The sequence below is a fragment of the Columba livia genome, chromosome 7, assembly GCF_036013475.1.
Source record: "Columba livia isolate bColLiv1 breed racing homer chromosome 7, bColLiv1.pat.W.v2, whole genome shotgun sequence".
Taxonomy (NCBI): domain Eukaryota; kingdom Metazoa; phylum Chordata; class Aves; order Columbiformes; family Columbidae; genus Columba; species Columba livia.
In genome coordinates, this window is record NC_088608.1 from 13,529,834 (window position 1) to 13,545,643 (window position 15,810).

The 15,810-nt window shown below is 42.6% G+C and overlaps 1 protein-coding gene across 7 annotated transcripts; it reads right to left on the reverse strand.

The window, feature by feature from the left end:
* Window positions 1-3,498: 3,498 nt before the first annotated feature.
* Window positions 3,499-8,290, reverse strand: TMEM177 (transmembrane protein 177). Of its 7 annotated transcripts, none has more exons than XM_065070623.1 (4): window positions 8,143-8,177; window positions 7,272-7,343; window positions 5,558-5,660; window positions 3,499-4,642 (listed from the first exon to the last, which is right to left on the reverse strand). In XM_065070623.1, exon 4 carries the CDS (start codon window positions 4,626-4,628, stop codon window positions 3,678-3,680), a length of 951 nt encoding a protein of 316 aa, XP_064926695.1. In that variant the 5' UTR covers window positions 4,629-4,642; window positions 5,558-5,660; window positions 7,272-7,343; window positions 8,143-8,177; the 3' UTR covers window positions 3,499-3,677. The 7 variants fall into 7 exon arrangements, with proteins under 7 accessions (XP_064926695.1, XP_064926692.1, XP_064926693.1 ...); XM_065070620.1 differs by having other exon boundaries at window positions 5,558-6,164; XM_065070621.1 differs by lacking the exon at window positions 7,272-7,343 and having other exon boundaries at window positions 5,558-6,164; window positions 8,143-8,290.
* Between the last annotated feature and the right edge of the window lie 7,520 nt (window positions 8,291-15,810).

The window sequence follows — 15,810 nt, forward strand, 5'->3', positions numbered from 1 at the left end:
TGTTTCACAACTGCCATGGCCCAGGGCAAAATGACAGCTCGGTTTCTCCCAACACCACCAGCTTACTCCGCAGGGCAACAGGCTCCACAGCTCCACGGTCGGCTCTCTCACCATCTTATCTGTCAGGTTCTGGAAACCACTTTAATGTGAAAAGGGGTGATAACAGTGCTCTACTGTAATAAAAGGTGCTGTTTTCTAAAGGACTGCTACACTTTTAACTGAAGCCCCTGTGGCAATACCATGGGGGACATTCTTTACTCACATGCCACTTGGCTGGAGATTTCTCTCTTGGAAGCCACCTCTGAAGCTCTTTCCTCCTGTAAACTGTGAGAGGAGCCGGATACACATAGCAGCCAATTCAGAAATTGCTTTAAATCAGATGATTTGTACAGTTTGTTTGTCTTCAAGAAAACTGACTAGCTCTCACTCTTGTGCTGTCTCTGAAATTTTTATGGTTTTGACCATTAAACAAGCTGAAGGTATCTCCATGACAAGAAACTACCATTTTTGGGATAGGGAAAGAAACATGTGAGCCAGACCCTGCACTTCTTGCACACCAGCAGGAATTCTGAGCAAAGCACCTAGGTGGCCCTTGTCTCTTAGACCATTATCCACTAAAGCTTTATGTAGCAGCAAGCTTTACATTTATATAAAAATTTAGTTATAAAGATGATTTTATTGTCAGTTATCTAGAAAATTCAGGATAATAACCCAAATAAACCAGTCTAGGAAGTCTCTCTTTAAACTAGATTGTATATAAATTTAAACTACCCACTCATTGTGGTCCTTTTCTATTCATACTTTGCCCTTTAATCCCCTTACTAGACAGAAAGAGAGCTTCATTTTTGTAGACAATATCCATTTTTATGAGAGTTCATTACTTCATTCACACCTTTCCTTTTACAGTTTCTTGGTGTAGACTTCCTATATCTACATCTCCTAGCAATTCCCTTTGCTTAACATTTTCTATATAAAAGATTGTACAAAGGCTGCCTCATCTGAGAAGCCGGTTACTACTAGTAAAAGTTTTCTGAACTTAAGAGTTTTTGCTTCAGAGCTGGAGGAGACCATAAGGCTGTTCACTGATGCTGTTCACAAACTGATTCAACTGGGCTCTTCTGGGCCAGTGAATAAATCTGCTTTTCCACATCTGACTGTTCTTAGCACAGAAGAGCATGATCAACCAACATTTTCACCTTTAATTCTGGTGTGATTGCTTCTATCATACTCTCAAAACTAGACCCATTTCAGTCACCAGTATGTGGAACTTCTATTTGATTTCCTCTGACGTTCCACCTAAAGAAAAACATTTAAAATACTGTAAGACTTTTCATGAGTATTTTCATGGCCATGAATTACAGTTGTGCTACTCGCCAAATAGTATGGGTGATCTTGCAAGCAACACACCTGGCAACACACACACGTTAACAAACCTTTTCCACAACAACCCACACATTCCCAAAGTTCAGGGAAATCTTCATTAGCAGTTGTAATTTCAAATCCCATTTCCCTTAGAGTGACAGTATTACGCTTCCAGATTACACTGACAGCAACAGGAGCTTGACTAAGCCCTTGGCGAGAACATCTCTTTGGAAGGCAAGGATAAATGTCTTAAAAACTAGCCAACCCCCCTCACCGACAGCAATCTGCCACAGCAAGTTCAAAGAAGGGTAAATCAGATGCAGCATTTACAGATACATGGAGCTTGTTGGCAAATCCCGCTGTAAGAGTAAAGCAAAGTGCACAACTGCAAAACCCATTACCATCACTGGGGCTTTACAACCTGAGAATGTTAAATAACAGTAACATCTTGCAGGCAGCTCTATGAAAAGGAGCAGTAAGGAGTGGTAAGAAGCAAGCAGGATTCTTTGATTCAATTTTGTTTCAACTGCTATTTGTCATAAATCTCAAAGAAGGCCTCTGTTTCTTCTCTGCATTCTTTATGTAGTGGCAGCTCCTTAAACCACATAAAACAAGTGGACCAGGCTCTCTCTGGGAACATTTCATGGAGAGTTTAGTCTTGTCTGAAGGAGTACCACGATGATGAATTGAGCTCTTAGGCTATGTAAAACAGGAGTTATATTCCAGTCTTGAGCCACTACATCACTCAACCAAAAAACCTTTATCTTGATCTGATGTACTGGATTTACCTGGAAGAGAAGTCACATAAAATTTAGTCTGAAGCTTTGAAAGCTCCCTGCCTAAAGATAAAGTCTCCTTTTATTCCACAGACCAGAAGATTTTGTCCAACTCTTTCACAAAGGTCACAAAAACAATAACCTTATGACCTACAGCCAGAATGCACCAAAGAGACATCCATGACTTGATACTTCAAGGACAAATGCAAGTCAGGGGACATGGTCTAGAAAAACATCCATGACACAGATTACTCCAGCTGAAACCCAAACAACTTCTCTATATGGCTTCAGCAATGTAAAGCACCACCAGTGCCTCAGCAGCCAGTATATCGACTTTATATCACCATATAAATCAAAGGGAAAACAGTAATGCTTTGAGCAAACACAGGCATGACAGCTACTATAGTGGCAGATAACAGGAGAACTGCTGGGCTATCACTAGGGAGGGCTACCAGAACAGCTGCAACAGAAACACAGAAAAGAGGGAATTAAAATACAAAGTTTGAGAACTGTCACCTTGGAGATCACATAAAAGTTCCAAGGTGAGACTACAGTGGAAAGTTTACTGTCTGTGCACTAAAGACTCTTCTTCTAGAAAACTAGTAATCCTGGACAAAGCTTGGTTCTGCCACACAAAACCTTCTTAGACTGGTCTGAAACAGCAGAATGATTTCCTTCAGCAACTCCTGATCACAGATTTCACCAGCTTCTGCACCAAATACCAGACTGATTTCTTATATCCTGCGTTCTTCGACATAAAAGGTGACATTCATAAGCATGTATTTTTAAATGAAACAAAAACCATACCAAAGCAAACAGAAAACCCTCCCCTGAACATGCTTATCCTACTTGTGATAAAACAACCAACCCATGACCGTCATGTTACGGACTGCTACTGCTGGGAAATATTCAAGATATACCTGCTGCAGTCACAATGTCACGTAGAAAGCAGAACTAGACTGAAGCTAAATGACTCAGGTGCTGGTAGTAATCTAGCTGTACTAGTATGAACCGCAGCATGATTAGTGTGCCCTACTGCAGAACGGCGATTGTAGCGTAAGAATTTACACGGTAAAAACTTAAAACAGAAATACTATCTTGGTGTTTCTCTAACTGCACCATACAGGCTGACCAGTCTTTTAAACATCTTTGGGTTGTTCCATAGGAGGAACAGCAAAGATACAAATACCTCAGTTTAAATTATAATGCTCCCCAAACTCTTAGTTGGACTTCACCGTTTCCATTTTCCAGACTGCACTGGCAGGAAGTCAAAGCTGAGCAGCAAAACTTCCAGATCAGCATCTGAGAAGTTCCCTTCCTCAGCGGTCTTGTGATTTGAGATGCACGCAGAACAGAGCACTTTTGAAGTGAGTCTTTAATATTTTAAGAGAGAATTCTCTATTCACAGAAAATGCAATAACTCTTTCCAAACTATATGCAAAAATAAACCCCAAAATTCTGAAGAAGATACAGAGGAAAAAAAAAAAAAAAGCAGCACAGCAGTGTTTCAAGAGAATACATAATTCACAAGTTTAAAATTCAAGCACTCCCTTCCTGTGCCTGGAGCTCTCTTAAAATATTAACTAACAAATCTCTTCGGTAAGTGTATGGGGTATACTTTATTCTGAACCAGTGCCTAGGGAAAAGGTTACCACTTGGGGCATACATTTTCATCCCTTGTTTGCCCATCAGACCACGAAGTATCCTGTTGCGGGACAAGATTTTATCATAAAATTCAACCCCACCTCTGGCATAGCTTTTGGAAACAGTAGCTGCCTTTCTGTCAGCCTTGCAGTCCAGGTGATAGATCATAGCGTCATAAGAAACGTAATAGTACATTAATCCAGCAGCAGCAGCTGTGAGGTTACAGATGCTGCGAAGTATCATGGGGCCAGGAGATAAACCCAGAAATAGCTTTAAACCTTTCCCACAAAGAAACGTACCAGCTAAACAAGCTGGAGCCACAATTGCACTTGCTACAGGGCTGCTGTTCTGCAAATACACAACCTCTCTGGCAATTGCAAACTTCTGAGCTTCAAGTGAAAATGTCAGAGCTTCTGTTAAAGCAATCCCTTCATTGCTCTTCCAGTCCACTTCCTTGCCATTGATCACAACAACGTGGTTGACTATTCCTTTCTTATCCTCAGCTGTGCTCTCGAAGTTCAGTGGGATGCCCACCCAAGAGCCTGCGGGCAGCCAGGGCATTCCAGCGCTCACGGGGTGGAAGCCAGAAGCTGCAAAGGCTCGAAAGGAGTCAGTAGACTTGACACCAGTATCTTGAAGGACATCCTGAAAGACACCACAGAGCCTCTGTGACAGGTCAGCTGGCTGCCCCTCTGACCAACACTCATGCAGCAGCTTGAACGTCTGCTCAGGGAACACATGGTAGGAAAGGTTCGCGCCAAACAGTCCCACGCAAGAAACGGCCAACAGAGGGATCTTGTGCTTCTTTAACCACACAGATGCCTTCCACAGGAACTGCACTGCCATAGCCAAATCCTAACCTGTTTGTAACACAAAATCAGGGATTAAAGTGGGCATAAATGGGCCTCATCTCTGTAGCATTAAAAAAACCCAACCCAACCCAACAACAATACCAAAAACACCAAAGCAAACTAACAAAAAACCCATACAAACAAAACCAAAAACACACACCACAAAAAAACCCAAATAAACAAAGCAAGAAAACATGAGAAGAAGCACAGCACAATAATCAAGTAACATCCTCTCTTGTACATCAACAACACAAAAGCCACCTTTACAGAGAAGGTGATACTAATTAATTTTGGGGCCTCAGAACATAGGATGATTGATGCGAAGAATTAACTTCTCCCCCTCCTCCAGTAAATCAATTTACCACAATAAAGACAATAAAAAAGCCACTATACTTCCTTCTTCCCCCAGCAATCAATACACGTTCTGTATTCACCCAACATACTTGTCTAGTCCTTGCCAGCACAATCCTAACTGTTGCAATCCACTACAGACACAGATATTAAGGCCAGAAAGAAACACTACTTAATCTACACTAACCTTCTCTACAGCACAGCTCCAAAAATTTTTATCAGTAACCTCAGTATTAAATTCAGTAACTTGAGTTTGACTACAGTTTCTAAAATAGGATCGCATTTTGATATGAAAATTTCAGGAGACAGAATTTTCCTTTAGAGTTTGTTCTAATGGATAGCCAACCTCACTATTTAAAAAGAACAGTATGTGTGTTTTCCAGCCAACAGTTCTAGCTTACTCAGCAAAAAGCTATGCTTTTACTGGCTACTTTTAAAAATTTGTCTCTGAAGTAATTTCTCTGACAAATAATACACGCAATTCAGAGCAGAAACTGGAACAGAAATTGTTTCAGGGCAGACAACTATGTTGTGACTCTTTAAATAAGCAGATAAACTTAAAAACTTTCAAACCTGCCAACTCCTTCAGTTCAAGAGTCCTGCTTCCCTTGGGGAGCATCAGTTCCTTTTATGGCCCAAGCCATATGATGTGCTTTGCCCAGGAAAGATTCAGTCTCTTAAAAAAACAAGCAAATACATTAAAAACCCCACACCAACATTGATTACAGAATTCAAACCTAAAATTATGCTCCTATAAAGATATGGAAGTGAATTAGGCACCGAAATCCAACAGACAGTGACAATTGGATGCACATTTGCAATTGTTCCATTAGCATCTTGCAATGTCTCTTCCCTCAGGGCTTTCACAGATGAACTTCAGAGAATCTTGCTGCAGCTGTTGAAGACACTGGTGTTCCCAGCTGTCTTTACAGGAAGCCGAGGTGGCAGAAGGAACCTGTGCTTGGATACAACCACCATGGTCTTAGCGCAGAGCCCCATCGGTGGTGGGTTTCAGCTACGCGGGGCTTTGTACTGCAGCTGCTGAAACACGAACACATGGGCTCTGCTTCCTCTCCCGTCGAACAAGACCCTCCTGTGGAGGGGTGGAGTGGACAACTGGGGGCTGTAATATCATCAACCAGCACTGCGTGACATCTCAGGATACACCAGTCATGATCAACTGCAAATGAGTATTAACCACAGGGAAACAAAAAGGGATTAAATTAAAGGTGGCGTTTTAATGATATGTTATTACTACTCCTTCCTGTGAAGCTCTTTCAGACTCTAAATTCACCACGGGAAGAATAATCTTGTTTAATGTTTATATTGCACTGAACACATACTGAGTGCTTAATAAAAACAATGATGCATGTAAGTATACAATAATTTGTGTTTCCTAGTGTAATAAGTGGTGGTATTCTTACATTCTGCTGAAGACTGGAGGTGGTGATTTGTTTGACAAAATTATTTAAGAAAAACATGCTAAAAAGCCAAGAGCTTGGATGAAAACCAATTCTGGGAGAAAACCTCCTTGATAATAGAGCTAAAAACCAGAAAATGGTTATACTAAACCCAAATGACCTCTTCGGAGTTAATGACCCATTGGCAGATCTGGTAGTCTAGATCTAATTGAAAAGGCCAGGCTGGTTACAGTAGGAGGATGGCACTTCGAAGGGGATGATTGTGTGAAGACTATTGCTTGATCCACACGTGAAGCTGAGCCAAGAACTTCCCAAGTTCCTCCCGCTCACGTTGGAGACTGAGCGCTCTCATTCGGGCTGCCTAACAGATCCTTTAAGATTAGCAACACTGCAAGGAGAAAATTCCACCCTCAGTTTATGTCCACACCAGTGTGGTGAAGGACAGACCATGCTGAAAACCAGTCCTCTCTCTTTTTTTATGTGATCAAATGGTGCTTGCCAAGCACACGGGATGTGGAACACTCCACCTGGACAGGTGGGCAGCTGGCAGTCCATGGGGGAACCGCAGGAATTGCTGCACTACACCTCCCCGAGACCACACACTTTTAAGATTCAGCTGGACAGAGTCCTGGGCCATATTGTATAGACTGTGCTTTGACCAAGAAGGGATGGACCAGACAATCCTCGAGTCCTTTCCAACCTGGTATTCTATGATTCTCCCCATCAGCCACAATGGCAGGATGCACCTCAATACATTAACACTAACTTTTTTCCTGCTTCAGTCATAAAAACTGTAACAGTTGCTAAGTTTTGGTGTTGTTTTTTTTTTAGACTAAATTATGCTTTGTGCAAGCACGGTTTCAAACCTTTGTAGACAGATCCCTCACAGCCCAGGCTGCTTTCTTGCCTGGATTATGCCCAACAGTCCCGCCACACACCTAATGAAAAATAAGCAAGAAATGCCTCAGAGTATTCATTTTCTCATCATAGTCAATACTCACTAAAATAAAAGGAAAATTACCCTCGATATCTGTTAGCACTTTGTGCTTTCAAATCTTCCCCAAGGGTTAGTGCAGACTCTCAGCTCCTGTGGAAAATCCCACTGCAGCCCTAACTGCATATGCAATCTATCTTTATTGATAAACCTTGTGCAATTTATGGCAACCAGAAACTACAAGGCAATTTATATAGACCACATCCTGCAAACTTGATCATTTAGTTAGTTCCCATAAAGCCACAAGAGCGTTTATAAGGTCATCTCTCCCAAATGCTGAAATACTACGGTGTTATGGGCTCTCATTCTCACTTAAGTCTGAGAATTTTAATAGCTAAAGTTCAAAACAGGGGAAATCTAGGCAGGTTTTATCCTAACACTTGAATAAATTTATTTTTTCCTAATTGCATATAGCTGAGGGGAAAGCCCAACTTAAAACATGTCAGTGAGGAAATGGAGCGAGGGCTGGACCCGCCTCAGGGCTCAGGATTTCCAGGCTCGCTTTTTGAAAAATACAAACAGGCGGGTGCGGCTACAAAGGGCTTCCCGCCAGTGGCGGGGGAGGCCCCGACCGGCCCCAGGACCAGGCCATGGGGGCAGCGCTCCCCGCCCCTCCCCGCCGTGCTGTGGGCGCTGAGCGCCGCGTCCAGCGGGTCCCTCGGAGGCACCGGGCCGGGCGGCCCCCCGCCTCAGCATGGCCCCTCACTCCTCTCCTCTCCTCCACGCCCCGCGCCCGCACCTACCGAGGCTCCCGCGGCGCGGCCCGGGCGGAGCTCCGGCGGGCGGAAGGGGCAGGGGAAGGGGCGGGCGCGGTACCGCTGCCGCCATAGAGCGGAGACGATCGCTATGGGGCGTGGGCTGGTGGCACTGTTAGGGCTTTGTAGCCCCCTGGGTAAGCCGTGACCACGTGTGAATCAGCGGCAGAGCCTCCCCTGTGGGGGCAGATCCACCCTCGGGGCAGAGGCGAGGCCGCCCCTCGCTGAGCGGCACCCGGGCAGGGACGGGCTCTCCGGGGTGAGGCATGCACCCCCTGTCCCTGTGTTTCGTGCTGCATCTCCCAGTGTTACTCCTGCGAAATACATATGTATTATTGCTATAGCTTTTCCACTGCAGTGCGGGAACGCTTACTGAGTAGGCAGTAAGTGGCATAACTATTATCTGTCACACGGAATTTGTTGTCTCTTATAGGAAAACAGCACATGCAGGGAGTTTGTTTGGCTTTTTTTTTTAAGCTACGATTTAGCCAAAGCAGAAGGTGCCCAGTGCAGTGTCTCAGTAATCCTATATAGATTTGTTCCACAACGTGGGCACTCCAAGAAGGCCCTGGCCATGCTGCTTTGCTGGGGGGCAGAGGGTGGTGGGTGATGGAGCAGCACTCTAGGGCCTGCACCGGCCCCCAGGGCACAGCTCCACCAAGTTCAGCCTTGTCCTTGAGTTGTGCAGTCCTTGCAAAACAAGGACACAAAATAGCTTTTCTCCAGCTTAGGTTTTTATTTCGGTAGTGGATACCCGAAGATTGGGTTTGCCTCATCTATAGTAAAGGCATACACTGGTGCTCGATGGTTGTTTTAAAATGTCCCTTCACACCAGGCAGTCATTAGATAACCATTTTTCACAATCCAGATGGAAACAATGCTTTGTAGTGGGTTGAGAGACAGCAGAATAGAAACAAAAGCAAGGCGTGGGTATTATCTACTTAGATTAATTTTGACAGATATATCTTTGTAGCAGCCTCCGATTGAGGCGTATCTTAGCAGTAAAGGTTTAGTTCCTAGACATTTTTGGCCTGAGATTTGCTTTCACATAAAAGGATTAAGACTGTAAACTGGCTACTTAGGAATTCTCATTCAAATTCAGGCCTTCCTCTGTGACTTACATGAAAATATCCTACTGAAGATATTTATATTGTTTTTTTCCTACTAGGTGATTTCCTGCTTCTCCCCTGCATTTTAGAAATGCTAAACAGGGCTGGTTAGGCATAGCCAGCATCCCCCTCTGTTGTGAACAGAGGCTGTTAATGATAGCTTTGGTTTTAACTTCCAATAAACAAGTTGCTAATTACTAAGAAAACACTCTCCTTCACAAGAGGGCACAATTTTAGCCTTAGATTATGGTTTTATGCAATATGGCAAGGCAGATGAAACGTTTCCTGCCAACCAAAGGGATAAATCAGAGGAAAGATCCCACTTTCCTCACCTCTGTATCCCTCTGAACCACTTTTTTTTTTTTTTGCCAGGTCTGGCATCCATCAGACACTCCTGTACGCTGCTTTTAACTCACTATCAGCAGAAAGCATAGTAATGGGGAAAAAAGGGGTCATTTTCTACTGGGTTAGCAAACCAAATGAGATAATTGAAAAGTCTGAAATGTACTAGGGCTGTAACAAGGTGGGAGGCAGCCAGGGGAGGGGAAAAAAAAGCCAACAGAGCAGGGATTTGTTACACTCATGGGTCTGCAACCTCAGCATGTAGCTTTATCATCTGCCAAAACTTACCATTTGTAAGTCAGCAATGACATTCATACTTCATGTAGAGGCATTGAGAAAAAGTGCATGCAGGTGATGGTGGACAACTGGAGACCAGGCTCCTCACTCACTGAAACACACGATGTTGATGGGTTTTGAAAGCCTGAGAGTCACCGAGACTTACTTATCTTGCTGGTGAATATGGAGGGAAGGTTGAATAGGTTTGTGCAGCCTGACTTTTTGAAAGGTGCTACTACCTTCTGTACCAGCTTGAGATGTCTAGAAACCAAGGGTTTATTGTGCAAACACTCAAGAGGCTATGACAACATTGCATTTGCGCTATGACTTCTCTTAGAGCTTTATCATAAATATGGTTGTGAAAACTATAGACTCTGCTAATCACCATGTTGGTATGATTCTGGGTTCAAGAAGCAGCTGTTACACGAAGGAAGGTGAGAGAAGACCGAAGTGCACCCTATTTCTCTTGCATAAGCACATGGTTACAGTCAGGGATGAAGGGATATAGACCACTTTTAAATTAGCCTGCTAGGTGGTGCTGTAGGACATGCTCTAAGTTACTAATTCAAAAATGTGTTACAGTTGTCAGAGGTTTTACCAGAAGACATACAGGTGTCTACCATCACCTGCCTCTCTAACTTAAAATTTTATATATAAAGTCTTGTTGCTACATTAGCAAAAAGGTTGATTTTTAAGTGGAGAACTGAAAGTCACTGAATTGTCTTAATGAGTTGACTGCTCTCATAGTCTATTTTTCTTATGTGATCCCCAAAGTAAATGTGGTCAGTCAGTGAATATCCACCAATCTGAGATATACACATTTCTTCCCCCAACCTCTTCTTCCTCTATGGAGTCAATGTATCTGCCCCTTTTATGCAATTTTGCAGTAATTCAGCCTCTAGACATAAGCTTTAATAAAGGGTAGCATGAAAAGCCTTGCGGTTCTGTCCCAAGTTTATGTAATGTGCATCCCAAACACTTCTTCATGTAGTTCAGTTCTTGCAGGTGTCAGGTGGAAGAGACACTGCAGGATTCTGGGACTAGATAAATGTGCTGTGTGAGTCTGCGACCATGCAGTAACATCTATAGCAGGAAGAGAGACATTATTAAGTCTGCAGGACAGGGATCATCCGCTAATTATCTACAGAAGCAATCATGATAAACAAGAGACTGGACAGTGTAGACATTAGGGGTTTCTACAAGAGCGTTTGTCAAATTAAAGACATGAAGACAGATAAGTTGTCTGATGAATAACAGAGGAAGTGTTAGAGTGCAAAAAGCCCCTGAAGTGAGATGTGTTGGCTGAGCTGGGGAAGATCTTGTCTTGAAGGAAGGACATGACATGTCAGCCTGTTTTTTGGTGTAGCTCCCTGGACCACATCCAATGTTGCTGAGCACAGTGCTTCAGTAGTGAGTGGCAAGTGCATGGAGGAGCAGTTCAAGGCCCTTAAGCAAACATATATTTAGAAATTATCTGTTTTCAGGTGACTTACAATGGCCCATGCTGGAAGTACTTCCAACTCAGCAGAAGGCAGCAGACAGTGCACCAAAAACTGATGTATTAAGTGACCATTAAGGCTCTTGACAGGCGTCAAGAGGTCAAGCCTGTTCATACTGAAATAGTGAACTGCACTGAAGGGGAAGAAAAGCTTGTGGTAAAACGGCTTTCCAACCTGTCACTCTGAACAAGCTGCATGTCTCCATATTGCAGCTAATAGCAAAGTGTCAGTGGGATTGAAGTGTACACAGCAGTGAGCAAAAGCACAATGGTGCAGCTGTTGGGATCTCAACTATTTCAATTGCTGAAAAGGGAATATATCAGCCAATATTGATAATGTTTCCTTGCATGTCCCATTCTCACTGCTTCTCTGATGGTTCCACCCCAGATGGAACATTGACATTGTCCAGCTGATGTGGGATACAACTGCAATTTTTGCCTGTACTCTAGAATTTGGCTATTAGCTCAGGTAGGACAGGTTAGAATCCACATTTTCCCTTGCATTAACGTTCGGCTGGAATGTCAAAAGCTCTGCCAGTCTTATGTTGATAATCAAAGCCATGTGTAAAGAGTAGTAGGATAAGAAGTTTCCTGTCTTCTTGTTAAGGTTTTTCTGTAGAAAAAAAGATTATCTATTCCCAACCATTTTTCTTATTCCTGGGGCATGCATATGTTCTTAAATACATACCTTGTGCTGCTCTCTGTGAAGAGGGTAGTATCTAGACAAGTATAGTAAAGGATGAGCATTCAGAAACACAGCTGTGGGAATAGAACAGGAAATTCTATTTCTGCTCTCAAATCAAACCTCCAAAGCCCAGTATTCAAGAAGGAGTGAAAAGATGGCTAATTGTATTGTTGGGATTGGTAGGTAGCAAAGTAATCAAAGCAAAACAGTCTTCAGAGGAGATGGGGAGATGTTTTCTTCTGAATGTACCACAGCTCAGAATTGGTCAGGGCTCAAAAGCTAGTGTTTTAGAAGGTAGAAGAGAAGCTGTGAGGCATTTGGCTGGCTACATGACTTTGTGGGGCTGACTTCTGTTTCCACTCAAACACCCTTGGCATTACATTTTGAAATATTCCTCTGCTGATCCAGATCTGCCTGGATGCTGGTGGAAAATCTGGATACTGACAGCAGAGAGCTGAGAAAACCACTCACAGGTTCCAGGCAAATCTATTCATGCTTAACTCTGTGGTCCTGCAAATAGTCTACTGCTATTTAAAACTGCTTTGGGTCTATCCACATTGTGCAGACAGACCCTATACCATATTGCATTTTAAGCTGCATTAGGGTCTAGTCATATTACAGACACCACAGTGATACCATTTGGCAAAATGAGAACAAAACTCAAACATAGGTTCATTTTCTGACCTGGGATTTCTTGCCAGCCAAATTTGTAACCAGACAATTGTGCATTGTCTACAACTAATATAGTCTTTATTTTGAAGAGCTCTGGTCCTGCAATTAGCTAGCTGTAGTGAAAGGAAGGTAGCTATAGTGAATTAAGATGTCATATGTCTTCATAATACAGCTAATTAGCACCATTTCCCTTCAGAATTGGAAGCGTGTCGTCTTAGGAAGGGGAGGATGGCAATTCTCACAGGCAAAACTATAACATTTAACAGATTTAATCATACTATCTAACCTTGATACTACTTACAATTCCTGATATGCTTACTGCAAAGGATGGTATTTGACAGCGCATAGAAATAGGGGCAGTTTCACCAAGTCAGAAAGTGCGGTAACTCTGGACGTCCACTCCTTCCTTCTTCTTCCCCCAGCTTTACATGCTGAGTGTGACACCATATGGTGTGGAACAGCCCTTTGGCCAGCTGGGATCAGCTGTCCCGGCTGTGTCCCCTCCCAGCTTCTTGTGCACCCCCAGCCCACTTGCTGGTGGGTGGTGTGAGAAGCAGAAAAGGCCTTGACTGTGTGTAAGCACCGCTCAGCAGTGACTAAAACACCCCTGTATTATCAACGCTATTTTCAGCACAAATCCAAAATGTAGACCCCTTTTAGCTGCTATGAAGAAAATTAACTCTATCCCAGCCAAAACCAGCACATGCACTCAGACTCATTTCTCAATAATCCTGACAGATCACAGCAAAAACTCCAAGAAGGTGGGCACTGTTACCTGTTCAGGCTACATTTCTTAAAAAAACTCCATGATTATTAAATTTAGAGTTTGTTGGCACCTACAGAGTTATTCAGAAACTGAAGTGCATGATTGATGTCTCCATAACCTCAGTAAAACATATGTACAAGTCTGGAGTCTGATAGTGGTGCAGATCATGTAAGGATGTGTCTCCCATCTCTAGTAGTTTAAGCTGTAAAGATCAGACTATGACAGGAGGGGCTGAGGGAAGGAAGTGAAATCAGGGACACCATAATATCTTCAGTGAAATTTCCTTATTTCATGCATTTGAAGCCTATGAAAACAGCACGTAGTTCTGGCACAAGCACAGACAACAGATCCCACCCTGAGTCAAGTCAGCTGAAAAGACACCCCGGAGTTATCAATAGAAATAACAGGATTAAAAGAAAAGGAAATACAAGTTGAATGTTAAAGTGAGATCTATTTGGAACATATTGAATTAATGGAAACCAAATTGGTTCAAGTCTTGCCTTATTTAGTGTTATAACCAGAGCTCAGATCCACATCTGGACTGTCTAGGGAAAGAGGACTCATGCTGATAATACTAGTGAAAGATACATTCTGTTAATGCAGAAATCATTTTCTATCACCACTGGAAAGCCAGAATTTTCTTCATGTTTCCCTGCTGCCAGTTTGCTCAGTGCTTTGCTGGAGACTCCCAGGCGCAACCCGTGGAGTTTCTAATTTAAAAATAAATTCTACCTAACTAGATTTTTTTCCACACTCAAGCCGGCATCTAATTTTTTCTCAGTCAGAAAGTCATAGTTAAAATACTTAAGAAAAGGTCATAATGAGAAGATGGGATCATGTATAGCTGTAACCAACAGTATTTTTTCTTGAACAGTATATTTAACTAGAGAAAAATAACAGCTTCTCTGTGGGAGCTGATCAAGTCTTACAAGGAGTGTGTAAAGCAGAGAGCAGCCACAGTAAACCAGAGCTGTTTTCTATAAACCAGTTGCTCAGCTGAACCAGATGAAATGTCTGCTTTGGCACTGTGGTACCTGTGTAGGAGAGGAGGGGTCTGATCCCACACTCTCCTCATGAGGAAAAGCAGATGTTCAGCCACTGAACAGTTTCTGTTGCAACAGTCACTCAAAGATCTGACAGTACTTTAAGAAACAATATTGAGCTGTTCTTCAGACTGCACAGGTCTCCAAGACTGGACATCTTGCAGTTTTAAATGTGACTGGATCAACTTGTGTGTGCTGCATCTTCGCAAATGAATTAAGTTTTTAAGAAATCCCCTCTCAGCAAGAAGCTTAAAGAAAACTGTGCAATCCAAAGGGACTCATTCCTGTTTAAGCAATAGGTTTGATCAGGAACAGACAGATTTGTTTACATGCTTTACTATTAATATAATCTCTTTATTTAAGTACCACCTTTCCAGGCCAATAGCTTTTCAGGGTGGTTACTAAAATTAAATCTGGATACCACAATATCATCTTCATTTATCCATCTGTTGCTGCTTCAATTATATGTTGCTGGTGACGTCTGATGAAGTTTACAGTATATACAGTTTTCTATAACTGGCTTGAAGCATAAGCATTCCATCTGCAAAGGTAAGCTCTAAAGAAAGAGGCTGTGGGTACCTTTCAAAATAATCACTGAAGACTGGCACAGCCAGCTGATGCAGCATCCAAAGATCCAGTTGCCACCTACAGTCACTCCCACACAAATTGATGTGCCATCCTCTAAGTGCCGCCTAAAACTACAGTAATATTCCAGATCTGAATACCGAAAAAGTTAATTACTACAGGTTCAGTATTATTGGAAACATAACCATAGGATAACAGTAACATTCCTAGATTCTTTCATGTACACCAAAGAAGTCTACCTGAGAGGAAACTTCTGTGAAATCCCCAAGACAAACTTCAAGCCAACCAGCATCCTATGAAGGGGAATGCATGTTGGTTTACAGAAAACAGTTTTGTTTTAGAGAGGCTGTTTTTTGTATCGGAGTCTCCTCAAGAGGGTGTTACATGTTCTTCAAATCTCCTGAGACATTAATTGAATCCAAAATACAAACGTGTTATTTTTTTTCCCCCAACTAAAAGTACTCTCCAAGGAAAAAGTAGAAACAAGGGGCTGAGAAGGTGTGTGGAATATGATGGCAACATACTACGTGCAGATGAACAAGTGGGAAATTTGATGACAAAGAACACGCAAGGCAGGAACCTCATGATTGTTAGACCTCGCCTGTGATTTGTGTATCACAAATCACAAGGGAAGACACAGGGATAACACTTCAAAAGACTCTGAAACTGATTATCCATGG

Bases quoted from the DNA above. Each gene is read 5' to 3' on its own strand.
- TMEM177 (XM_065070621.1), bottom strand. From the start codon at position 4,628: ATGGCAGTGCAGTTCCTGTGGAAGGCATCTGTGTGGTTAAAGAAGCAC.